This window comes from Anguilla anguilla, chromosome 12 (genome assembly GCF_013347855.1).
Source record: "Anguilla anguilla isolate fAngAng1 chromosome 12, fAngAng1.pri, whole genome shotgun sequence".
NCBI classification, from domain to species: Eukaryota; Metazoa; Chordata; class Actinopteri; order Anguilliformes; family Anguillidae; genus Anguilla; species Anguilla anguilla.
This window is the reverse complement of record NC_049212.1, coordinates 38,906,791-38,919,672: the sequence shown is the minus strand read 5'-3', so window position 1 is coordinate 38,919,672 and position 12,882 is coordinate 38,906,791. Positions and strand designations below refer to the sequence as shown.

Sequence of the window (12,882 nt, the reverse complement as noted above, 5' to 3'; positions counted from 1 at the left end):
GTGTGTGTGTGTGTGTGTGTGTGTGTGTGTGTGTGTGGGTCTGTGTGAGTGTGTGTGTGTGTGTGTGTGGGTCTGTGTGAGTGTGTGTGTGTGTGTGTGTGTGTGTGTGTGGGTCTGTGTGAGTGTGTGTGTGTGTGTGTGTGTGTGTGTGAGTGTGTGTGTGTGAGTGTGTGAGTGTGTGTGTGTGTGTGTGTGTGTGGGTCTGTGTGTGTGTGTGAGTGTGTGTGTGTGAGTGTGTGTGTGTGAGTGTGTGTGTGTGTGTGTGTGTGTGTGTGTGTGTGTGTGTGTGTGTGTGTGTGGGTCTGTATAGTGAAACAGTTTGCTAGGTGGAGTCGTAGAAGCAAAGACGGACTTGTGTTGAAGTCCAGGCTTGATTCAGTGCTGGATACTCTTTTAGATTGTAGTAAAAATAATGAGCCTAAATGGGCAGAATGGTCTGTTCTCCTCGTTATGCGATTATGTGTTATGTTCAAGAAAGTTCTTTTGTATGGTCGTGTTCTTGATTCATAACACAACATGCCATGGAAACGTTCAGGGAACCGCCAGCTGCGCTTTAACATTTTTGTGTTTAAGCACGTGGCACTTCGTTCCTCCTCAGGTTCCCCTGGTTATCTTTAAGAGAGAGAAGGAACTGGCTCGCAAGCTGGAGTTTGACGGTGTGTACGTCACCGAGCAGCCTGAGGATGACGACATCAAGGGCCAGTGGGACAGACTGGTGCTCAACACACCGTAAGACTGAACACAATCTTAACATCTTCAATGTTAAACCACTGCGTCACAGACACCAAGGCAGGAAATATTACTTCCTACCTGGTCTTCAGAAAAGTGATTCAGATTGTGTACTTGTCAGATAGTATCAATCATCAACATCAATAGTCCCTTGGAGGCTATGTCAATGCAGTAAGCAAATTTGTTGAACACATTTTACATTAATCGCTGAACAAACTTAACTTAAGTCAAGCATGTAGATGAGTACAATTAATTTATTTCCTAAATATTAAACACCATTTTAAATGCCTTAGGTCTTCCCAAATGGACAGTCATGCCAATGGTTTTCAACTCCATCTAGTGTGGCTGAATTGGCTACCTGTACTTTTTAAAAATGTGCTTTTTCATTACATTTCATTTCATTTCATTCCACAGCTCTTTCCCGACCAACTACTGGGACAAGTTTGTGAAGAGAAAGGTGAGTGGCATTAAGAGCAGAGCCTAATTTGGTGGGACTGTGTGAATTCAGTGAAAAGTGAGGATGTGTGAAACCAGGGTGGGGATGTGTGAAATCAGTGAGAGTGGGTGTGTGTGTGTGTGTGTGTGTGCATGTATGAGTGAAATGAGTGGTAAGTGGGGGAGTTTATTGCTCTGTGTATGCGCACGTGTGTGCAGGTGCTGGAGAAGTACGGTGATATCTACGGCAGAGAGAGGATCGCTGAGCTCTTGGGAATGGACCTGGCCTCTCTGGACGTCAGTGCTCAGCAACAGGAGAAGAAACCAGAGGCCGACAGTTCCGCATTCACCTGGTACTAAACACATGCTCTTACACGCGCACACACACATTTGTGTACATTCGCGCACACGGATACACATGCACTCATGCATATATACATGCACATTCAATGGCATGTCAGACACACACTGGCACACAGCAAGGGTTTTTACCGAGTGGTGAAACTGAATTAACCCTGAAGCGCACTTCCTGTTTCCTGTTCTCTTCTCCCCAGGATCACCTCCATTGACGTCAAGTACCAGATCTGGAAGTTTGGGGTGGTTTTCACGGACAATGTGAGTGAGGATGATGCGTTTCCCTGGTGTGTGTACAGACGTGTGTACTGTGGCGTGCACCGTTAACAGTGTTTCCTGTGGAATCAACAGGAAGCTTGATGCTCTGTCTATAAGTGAAGCGGCAACAGCCATTTATGGGGTGGGTATGGGGGGCAGGACTAATTTAAGAGAAAAGGTTCCTTATGGTATGGACCAAATTTTCTTTTTTCTGTCATCATCTCAGTGCTCCTCCCTTTCTTTAGTCTTCTCTATCATTTCACTCTACTTCTCAAACAGGACTCCTTCCTGTCTGTGAAATTAAAATTGTGTGATGTCAAATGTGTGATTTAATTCCTGAAAAAAAAAAATCATGTTAAACCATTATGTTAGTGGTATTAAACCATCCATCCATTATCTATACCCGCTTATCCTGAGCAGGGTCGCCGGGGATGCTGGAACCTATCCCAGCGTGCATTGGGCGAGATTAAACCAATAAGACCTTAATGATACCCACCCTTAATTATGACATTCTCAACATCCTGCCATTATCCTGGCTGTTTGTATATCTGTTGCATTCATTGGACAGCAGTAGTGTCCCTTTGAATGAGTTATTCTGACAACCTGGCCCCACCCCCATCCATTCGAATGGTGTACTGATTTGGTTATGAATCACTCTCTGGCGTGATCATTGCTACATCGGGTAGCCTAGGCAGCTGAAGATCAGATGGGCCTTTTCTAACCTTGGGGCTATATACACTGCAGATACAGTAGTAAAAATGACAGTTTTATGGGTCTCGTACATTGTGGAGGTCAGATTATTTTTCAGAAATTTCTATTGAATGTTAATCAGTAATCAGGAGATTTATGTTACCTTTTCTTTCAGACCTTCCTCTACCTGTGTTGGTACCTGGTGATGTCACTGCTCGGCCACTACAACAACTTTTTCTTCGCCAGTCACCTGCTGGACATCGCCATGGGAGTGAAGACCCTGCGCACCATCCTGTCCTCGGTCACCCACAATGGCAAACAGGTGCTGCATGGGGCTCCTGTGCCACTGACGCTACTTTTCTTTATTTTTACCTTTTTACCCCTCCTCTTGAATGTTTTTCTTGCTTTATTTGGACAGCGAGAAAACCGAGAGAGTAACACCTCGCAGTGGTGTAAGCAATAGAAGAAGCTAATAGAATACTTTATTCTTTCAGAAATGCTAACAGACCTGCAGATTACTGACAAGTTACTGACCAGAGATTGTGCACTTTGGATTTGCGCAGTGTTTTTTGCTGAAAACTCTCAGGGATCTGCAGCAGTGCTTTGAGATCTGAAAGACGGTTTAAACGAGTCAGTGTTTCTGTTTCAGAAGCGTGTCTGAGTCTGACCAGGTCTGTCCTTTATCCACCCGCAGTTCTGTAGGTCAGGGCTGGAGCTCAGATGTTCCCTTGCGCTTTATAGGAGGTGGTTCACCTCCCCTGATGCAATAATGCCCACCTCAGTATTTTCCACCACTCTCTTTTTCTGAAAATGATATTGAAAAAGGCCACATCAGTTACATGACCAAGAAAATATTAAGGTGGGTAGTACTGCGTCATCTTCAAAATGATCAATCCATCACATTCTAATCACATGTGATTTGAATGTTAGAAAATAATATTGAAGAAGACCACATCAGTTAAACAAGAAAATTATTATTATTATTATTATTATTATTATTATTATTATTATTATAATATTTTATAGACTCACATAATGGGGTGAAACTGTTCAATTTTAATGGAGTAACATTGCTTACAGGACAAAAAATAGCTTTTTGAATAACGTCGTTCATAGCTCTTAGACTATGTCAGTCTTCTGAGTAAGTCCAATTAAACGAGTGCTGAACTATGGGTATTAAAGTAAGTCATTTTTCACAAACCCAGTTCCTCAAATATGGCAGCCTTTGATGCCACCTTCAAATGGTTCTTGTGTGAGGCTACCATCACGTATCCTGTTTCAGCTAAACGCTTTCACAAAGAACTGTAGCTACCAATCTAGAATATTAATGTTATAAACGACAGCTTCATTAAATAGGATGCTGATAAAGGACTCTGGGCAGTTTGGAATATGTTGCCAAATGCTCAGATGATGGGTAACTGTATTATATATATATACTAAATAAAAATGGTATGCCGTTAGCATGCCCCCAAGCTTTTTCTGATTGGCTGTGCTCTCCCTGATAGGCTGAGCTTTCTCTCATGGCTCTCTTTGATAGGCGGGTCTCTCTCTGATGGCACACTCTGATAGGCAGAGCTCTCCCTGATGGCTCTCTTTTCGGCTGAACTCTCTCGTGGATCTCTCTGATAGGCTGCGCCCTCTCTGATAACTCATGGAAGTCATGAGGTTGTGCTCTTATTAACATCCTTCCTCTCACTCCCAGCTGATGATGACGGTGGGACTACTGGCTGTGGTGGTGTATCTCTACACTGTAGTGGCCTTCAACTTCTTCCGCAAGTTCTACAACATGAGCGAGGACGAGGACGAGCCGGACATGAAGTGTGATGACATGATGACGGTGAGTGAGTGAGAGAGAGGGAGAAAGACTTGACTTTGAGCAAGTAACAGCTCACTAACAAACTAGCAGGAAAAGTAGAAGTCCAAATGAAGGGAAGTATGGTGTGCAGTTTAGAGGGGCAGAGTGATGTATGTGGAGCTCCATACTGCGTCGAAGTGTGCGCATGAAACACGGCCAGAGGGGTCCATGACCTCAGGGTGAGGGGTGGGGCCGGAGCAGTCAGTGACCTCAGGGTGAGGGGCGGGGCCGGAGGGGTCAGTGACCTCAGGGTGAGGGGTGGGGCCGGAGGGGTCAGTGACCTCAGGGTGAGGGGTGGGGCCGGAGGGGTCAGTGACCTCAGGGTGAGGGGTGGGGCCGGAGGGGTCAGTGACCTCAGGGTGAGGGGTGGGGCCAGAGGGGTCAGTGACCTCAGGGTGAGGGGTGGGGCCGGAGGGGTCAGTGACCTCAGGGTGAGGGGTGGGGCCGGAGGGGTCAGTGACCTCAGGGTGAGGGGTGGGGCCGGAGGGGTCAGAGACCTCAGGGTGAGGGGTGGGGCCGGAGGGGTCAGTGACCTCAGGGTGAGGGGTGGGGCCGGAGGGGTCAGTGACCTCAGGGTGAGGGGTGGGGCCAGAGGGGTCCATGACCTCAGGGTGAGGGGTGGGGCCGGAGCAGTCAGTGACCTCAGGGTGAGGGGCGGGGCCGGAGCACTCAGTGACCTCAGGGTGAGGGGTGGGGCCGGAGGGGTCAGTGACCTCGGGGTGAGGGGCGGGGCCGGAGCAGTCCATGACCTCAGGGTGAGGGGTGGGGCCGGAGCAGTCAGTGACCTCAGGGTGAGGGGTGGGGCCGGAGGGGTCAGTGACCTCGGGGTGAGGGGCGGGGCCGGAGCAGTCCATGACCTCAGGGTGAGGGGTGGGGCCGGAGGGGTCAGTGACCTCAGGGTGAGGGGCGGGGCCGGAGCAGTCCGTGACCTCAGGGTGAGGGGCGGGTGTCACACAAACTACAAATTGCATCATAACAAAGGTAAAGGTATGTCATTATTATGATTGGACGTGATGCTTCATGACAGTTATGTCATGGTAATGACACTGTTATTTCCATGCACCAAAATGTTACTTTAAAAACTGTCTGCAGCCTTGTGTGGTAGTAAAGCATTCTGAGCTGAATAAGCACATAAGCATTTGGGTCCGGAAGATCATTGATGACAATCTGGTCATGCAGACCTGAAGGATTCTGTGGTTGGCTGCTATTTGACAGGCAAAACCTTATCTTATGTCTTATGTCTTATTTGCATGAGTTGTTCTGTATTGTAATTGTCTATAGATAAATCTAACAGCATTGAGCATAATTTTGAGACTGAGCAGGGTTGAGGCACAGACACATAAAAAATAACTTGCTGAATATAACACACTATCCACTGAAATGAACACCAGTCAAATTAAACACTGCTTGAGGTGTTAGCTGTGCTCTGCTTACTTTGTACTGTACATGCATTTGTTTAGAAACACGTTCAGAATATTTTAATTTTCATATTTAAACATATGTCAGGCTACATTTTACTGACATATGGAGGAGTGGGGGGAAAAGATATTTGCTAATCAAGCATGCCACGGGTTCTGAAAGAGTTGGAGTGCCACCCACACGGGAAATCTCAAATCCAAACAGCATTTTCTTTTTTACTTTTGTCAGTGTAGAACTACAAAAGTAAAAAGAAAAAAATCTTTGTTAATCTGAATAAAGCCCATTTTTCTATCCTGTGTTGGCGATCTTGTTTCAGGGCAGTAGTTCGATACTTTACAGTTGTTTGGACTAGTATGGAAATAAAAGCACATTATGGGGAGAACACATAGTTTGTTCCTTTAGTAAGGGCTGTCTCGGTACTATGATGCTTCCTAAACCCAGACTCAAACCTACCAAACACATTATCAGCCGGTAGAAAAGAAGAAACTGCTGAGATGCACATTTCCCCAGGATCTTTGATAGAAGCGGGTCTTTAGTAGACAGTTCTGTTGGTTCCAGTTAAGTTGGGCTTTATTGATGCCACCTGAAGGCATTTGGGAATGCAGCCGGGCAAATTGATCATATTTAGAATTGTTTCAGTAGGGCACACTGTAAAAGAAATAACCAATAATAAAATGACTTGAGGATTATTCTTCTGTTGTTTTATAAGGTTGGAAAAGTAAGATGACCTAGTGTAGGTAAGAGCATGCTTAGAGGCACCTAGGCTTCCTTTCCAGGCCAAATCAAATACTTGCTATTTAGTGGAGTGCCATTTTTGTTGCAGTTGTCAGACTTTTTTTAAGAGACTGATTTTTGTCAGCATGCCAAGGGGCAAGCCTCTTCTCAAGAACATTTTTATTTTTATTGGAGCAGCCGCATCAAGTGTTTATGGAGAACAGTAGCCAATCTGTCTGCCAATTCATGTGTTGACCTGGAGCTAGTTGAAGCATCTCAGTCAGTATTCTGGCAGCATATCAACAAACTTTGTAAATGTAAAAGCAATATGCACTACCTAGAGTGATTCTTACAGGGTGGGTTCATTGTACTTGTATTTTAATTTGGAGGTGGTCAGAAAGAATAGGATTGTGATGGTGAATTTCAACACCACCAATGTCGATGCCAAAAGTTAAGACCAGATATAAAGTTACGGTGTGTGAAGCCAATAATGTTTTGTATAAAACCATCTGAGTCCAAAAGTCACAAATGCAGATGTAAGAGTCATTTGCATTTTCAAAGTGAAGGTTAGTCACCTGACACCAGAAATTTGCCATAACCTAAGTAAGAAAGAAATTAATTAAATTTGTTAATAAAGTATGGACCAGGAGGCCTGTAAATTGTTTGAGCAATAGGCAAAGAATTGGTGAAGGAGGAGTCTTTATTTGAATGAGAGGTTCATAACCAGTTCTTCTGTAGAATGAAATTCGTACTTTTGGGGTGAAGTGAAGAGTAATTATAGACTGCGGCAACTTCAACTTGCCATTTTCCCGCCTTTTTTAAAACTGTACAGTGTCTTAATTGGCAATACACCTTACTGAACTGAATAAGCCCAATAAGCAATAGTGTCAGGATGATCCTTCATAACGAACTGCTGCAGAACACTCATATCTAAAGGATTCTGAAGACATCGCAGCTGCTGTTTGACGGGCAAAATCTGCCATATTTTCATTGACTGCTCTGCAGCATTATTTGTATGTGGAAGGACCTCTGTAAAAAAAAATGTCTGATACATGTAACATCGAACTGAATTTTAGCACTAAAACTAAGCAGGGTGAGCGGTGGCTCGCAAGATTGCACATCAAGAAAATATCTTGCTTTAAATAATGTTATCCACTGAAATTTGCACCCATCGGCTATAGCTGGGAGACTCACAGGACAGTACATAGGTGGCTATAATGCTGCTCAGAGAGGTTCGTTTTCCTTATTGCTCCTGGAAAGAGAACACGTTTGTGTGTGCTGCATCCTGTTTATGTGTGTGTGTTATCTGTTCCACATGAACATATATACAGCGCATGTATGAGTGTGCTATTTATCGACTTTTCTCTCTTTACCTCTCTCTTAGTGCTATCTGTTCCACATGTATGTGGGTGTGCGAGCTGGTGGGGGTATTGGAGATGAGATTGAAGACCCTGCAGGAGATGAGTACGAGCTGTACCGCGTGGTCTTTGACATCACTTTCTTCTTCTTCGTCATCGTCATCCTGCTGGCCATCATTCAGGGTGAGCCCAACGCCCCTCACACACCTTGCACACTGCCTGCCTGTAGTGTCCCGATTCAAGAAGGACTTGTGTACATTTCACACTCTAGTGCCACAGTGCACTAAAACTCAAAACTAAAACTGTAACGTAAGAAGCGGGAGATTGTAATTTTAATTGTGGGTCAATTAAAGGAGACAGTCTAAGGACACAGGATGTGCACACAGCACAGATTAGGGTACAAGTAACACCAGTGACGAAAAGAATGTAACAGCCACGTGAATGTGTAAAAATAATAAAGTTATGGTGGAATTTTTGTGAATTCATTAAGATTAATATTGTTACCTACATTTTGAGTGATAAAAATGAAGATGCATTTCAAAACATATTGCCGTGACATACCATTAGTCCTGTAGAATGACCCCTTACAATGTGTTAATCCATCAGCATAGGCCAATTAAGCCCTATTCTGAGCCAGGAAAAACCCTGGATTGACACCTGTCACTCTGCTATCTGGGCTCATATGTGCTGTGTGATTGACACCTGTCACTCAGCTGTCTGTGGTCTCATGTGTGCTCAGTCATTGACAACTGTCACTGTTGTCTGTGGGCTTGTGTACTGTGTGATTGACACCTGTCACTCTGCTGTCTGTGGATCATGTGCTGTGTAATTGGCACCTGTCACTCTGCTGTCTGTGGATCATGTGCTGTGTGATTGGCACCTGTCACTCTGCTGTCTGTGGATCATGTGCTGTGTGATTGGCATGTGTCACTCTGCTCAGGTTCGATGTGGGATGTGTTTCACATGCAGGTCTGATTATTGATGCCTTTGGAGAGCTGAGAGACCAACAGGAGCAAGTCAGAGAGGATATGGAGGTGCAGCGATCGTATTTTCTTCCGTTATTCTCTATCATTTCACAGGCTAAAAACCCAGCTGTACCTTTATTTTTAATGGTATATTAATATTTGGCTTGGGCATGCCCATTTTCATTTTACCCATCGCCCCTTTCTCCAGACTAAGTGCTTCATCTGCGGGATCGGGAGCGACTACTTCGACACGACGCCACATGGCTTTGAGACACACACCCTGGAAGAGCACAACTTGGCCAACTACATGTGAGTTCCCCGGACTCCAGCGACCCTGCAGCAGGCCCCAGTGCACCCCCCACAGAGCAAACCCCAGAACAGCCAGGGAATGGCCCATACCCGGTCTTGTTGGCTATGTGGCCTACACATTAAATATAACATCTGCCCTGCACCTTTTAGCACTAATCTAATCTGCAGCAAAAAAAACACAATATTTAATAATATCAGACAATTCAGCCCATCCAGGCTCATCATTTATAGAGCAGAGAAAATCAGCACTGTGTCGAGCCTGAGGATCTGTACCTCTAAGTGAGCTGGCTGGCCATTCTACACATTGACAGCTCTTTGTATAGAAAAAAGAAATTCTTACTGTGCTGGTATGGGTCATCATTTACAACTTACAACAGAGCTACTTCCATTAAACAGTCTTAGCCTGACCTCGCTAGATCCATCAGTGAAGTACTGTATAATACCTTCTGCCCTCGTCTCATTTTGCACACTCTGCCTCCACCTCTCTTCTGCAGGTTCTTCCTGATGTACTTGATCAATAAGGATGAAACTGAGCACACAGGACAGGTCAGTGCCCATCTCTGTCTGTCTGTCTGTCTGGTGCTCTGCCCATTTCAGAGTTCCTGCTTGGCTTGTGTAGGGTGTTGGTGAATGAACAGACCATGGGAGAGAGTTCCTGTTTGGCTTTGTGTTGAGTGTTGGTGAATGAACAGACAGTGAGAGAGAGTTCCTGTTTGGCTTTGTGTTGAGCGTTGGTGACATTGACAATCCAACATGAGGCAGCTTATTTCTGTCCTGCGGAAGTGTTTGAGTGGTCATACAATTCCCTCCCACTTTTTTTCCCTCATTTCCCAGGAATCCTACGTCTGGAAGATGTACCAGGAACGCTGCTGGGATTTCTTCCCGGCTGGAGACTGTTTCAGGAAGCAATACGAGGATCAGCTGGGTTGAGACTGCGTGTCAGAGTGAGAGTGAGAGAGTGTGTGTGTGTGTGTGTGTGTGTACGTTGCATACGTGTGGTGCCAGAGAGTGAGAGACTGAGAATAAGAGGCGAGGTTGAGGTATAGACATCATTTCTGGGGTAAAAGGTCACCTATTTTCAGCTGTTTTTCTCCTGTCTGTAATCACCCAGTGCAGCACACAGTATGTATACTCACACACACACACGCTCACATGCGCACACACACAAACACACAGTGCCCCCAGCTACTCAAAGTGACCCTGATATAAAATATATGAAAAAGTGAATGTGGTAATGTGAGGGATGTATAGACAGAGAGAGATTGTTATTCTGTAAATACACTCTATGACCTTCCTTTTGCATTGAGGAAACAAGAAACGGAACACTTGTGAGACTGCCTGAGCTCAGAAGACACACACACACACGCACACACACATGCATATAATGCACACACGCACACACACACACACACACACACACACACACATGCATATAACACATTGCACTGCCTGACAACTGACGTAACAGCAACCAGAGTAACCTAAAACTTCAAAAAGTGCTTCTTGATGATGGTGATTATTATTATAGTAATAATATAACTCATTACTAATTACATTTATATGTATTAGTGCTATTACAGTGTTGTTGTAATGTTATTAATAACCCAATTATCTGTGAGGTAATTATTTAATTTAATGGTTTGCTGCAGTAAGCAGTTGTCTCCAGTGCTGTGGTGTGGTCTGTTGCTAGAGGGTTCTGATACCCCATTTCAGTTATGCCAGACTCTTGCGCACCAAAAGAATGTAACACAGCAGGAAATGAAAGACAAGCTGACTGGCTGCCACTGGTGCAATGCCCAGCAGTCCTACATACATGCTCTAGAGTGAAGCTGCACTGCCCAGAATTGTAGCTCTGGCTGGGATTGGTCACTCAGACTCTTAAGTCGCCACAGAAATGCACATCTGTGTCCATGTATTTTAATAAGTGTCTGGTTGTCAGATTGAAGATGAACAGCAATAGAGATGGGAGACCGGCTCACACTCTGAAGTCTTACAGTATCTCTGCTTATGCGCCATCTTTGGAAGTGGAAGAAAACGATGCAGAAGGATCAAAACCACGTAAAGCAGAATTCTGAATATCAGGTTTTCCCCTCCTTAAAGGGGCAATGCGATTCTATGTATGTTTTCTTCTCAAACTTCTATTCTGCTGTTATTTATTTGTTACCATCTACAAAGTATTTATTTTTAAATGTGTCATTAACAATTAATGAATGTATATGTATGTGACCCACCATCACCTCTAAGCCCGAACAGGAACCAGGCCGGGAAGTAGCGTGATAAGATGGTGAGTCCAAACACTGAGAAACCATCCTTTTTACTATTGAATTCTGAAGAAATATAAAGCTCTAAGCTGCTCGTTTTTAGTCCATATTTTACTCTCCATTTTTTGAAAGAGGGATGGGCTTAATAGGAAATAAACAATTAAAAAAATTAAGTTCACGTCCGGTTTGCAGTCAAGGGCAAGACATGGCTTTTGTGTTTTCCGTAGTTTAGATTTTTAATTATTGTTTTTAGGGAATCTTCCAACGTATCAAGCTAGTTAAAGCCATTGGTGAACTCAAACTCAGTGTGTCCCCACTCCCACTTGAAAGCAGAACAAACACACACATACACACATGCACACACACACACACACACACACACATACATACAAACACACTGGCTTTTATGCCACCTACACGCACATGCACACTCCCCATCTTGTGATTGGTTGTATTCATTGACACTGAATGTATAAGTATGTGATTGGCTGATGTGTGTAAGGGACTCTTAGTGTGTATAAAATAATGGAGACTTAGGGGGGATGGTCTTGCTTGCCATCTTGACTGAAGCCTGTGTTTCAATACCGATTAAATAGATTTCAATATTTTAAAATCTTTCCTTTGTTGTGTTTTTATTTTTTGTATTTTGTCAAATCGACATAGCATGTGCTGTGGTTTATCATTACCATAATTTTAGCCTCATATTTTCCAGATATCTTCTCATATTTGTATTGTATCATTATCTTTCACCTGCAGATGCAACAATCATCCAGTCATTGTTCCTATTAATGTCAGAGGGAATTTAGCTTGAACCATTAAAACAGCGATGCAATTGATTCAATTTCAGTGGTTTTAAAAGAAGCAGAGATAAATTGAAAAAATAAGTACCAGGATGAGATTGGGTTTATGGGGGTTAGTTGGTCATAATAAGAGACCAGTGTGATTCATCATTAAATGGATTAGTAAATTATGGCACAGATTACTGTACACCTTCAAATGCACTCTTGCCCACCCATCCAATTCATTTTTTATATTTATGTGACGGTTGAAGACCTGTAACAGTTGTGGACATATTTCACCTTTAATTAGTGGAAGATTATATGTTAAGAACAGGAGCTAAACCATTTTTTTTGCCCAAATTTAACCAATCTTGAGTCTTCCCTCAGACTGCCATTGTGACACCGTCTTCCAACTGTATCACCCAGACTACTGTGAGTCTTATAACCGCCAACCATTCCAGAAACATATGGCCTCTGTACAGCCCTGGGTTACACCTCCTCCTCAGAATGACAGGCTACGGGTTTACTTAAATGCAATTCTAAACAAGCACACTGACACAATGCAAAAGAAAATGCAATACCAAAAACTATAACCATTACATGGTATTCTTTCTTCTTTTTTTGCAACGCAACTCACACCGATCGAGAATAAAGTGAGCATTTTGGTGGAGGATAGGGGGTTCTGTGATTTCAGAGTGCTGATGAGGGGTGTTCACATCAGCCCCAGGCCTGTACTTCAAATATTTTTGCCTGTTC

General features: G+C 43.9%; 1 protein-coding gene across 17 annotated transcripts in view; it reads left to right on the top strand.

Annotated features, from left to right (window-relative positions):
* Positions 1-11,963, top strand: part of ryr1b (ryanodine receptor 1b (skeletal)) — a 104,861-nt gene extending 92,898 nt beyond the window's left edge. For all 17 annotated transcript variants that reach the window (XM_035384732.1, XM_035384725.1, XM_035384740.1 and 14 more), the window contains 11 exons: positions 599-729; positions 1,144-1,186; positions 1,384-1,517; positions 1,719-1,779; positions 2,642-2,788; positions 4,169-4,303; positions 7,839-7,995; positions 8,782-8,846; positions 8,986-9,086; positions 9,581-9,632; positions 9,921-11,963. In XM_035384732.1, the coding sequence (XP_035240623.1) occupies positions 599-729; positions 1,144-1,186; positions 1,384-1,517; positions 1,719-1,779; positions 2,642-2,788; positions 4,169-4,303; positions 7,839-7,995; positions 8,782-8,846; positions 8,986-9,086; positions 9,581-9,632; positions 9,921-10,016 (1,122 nt within the window). In that variant the 3' untranslated portion in view covers positions 10,017-11,963. The remainder of the gene's footprint in view (positions 1-598; positions 730-1,143; positions 1,187-1,383; positions 1,518-1,718; positions 1,780-2,641; positions 2,789-4,168; positions 4,304-7,838; positions 7,996-8,781; positions 8,847-8,985; positions 9,087-9,580; positions 9,633-9,920) is intronic.
* The last annotated feature ends 919 nt before the right edge of the window (positions 11,964-12,882 follow it).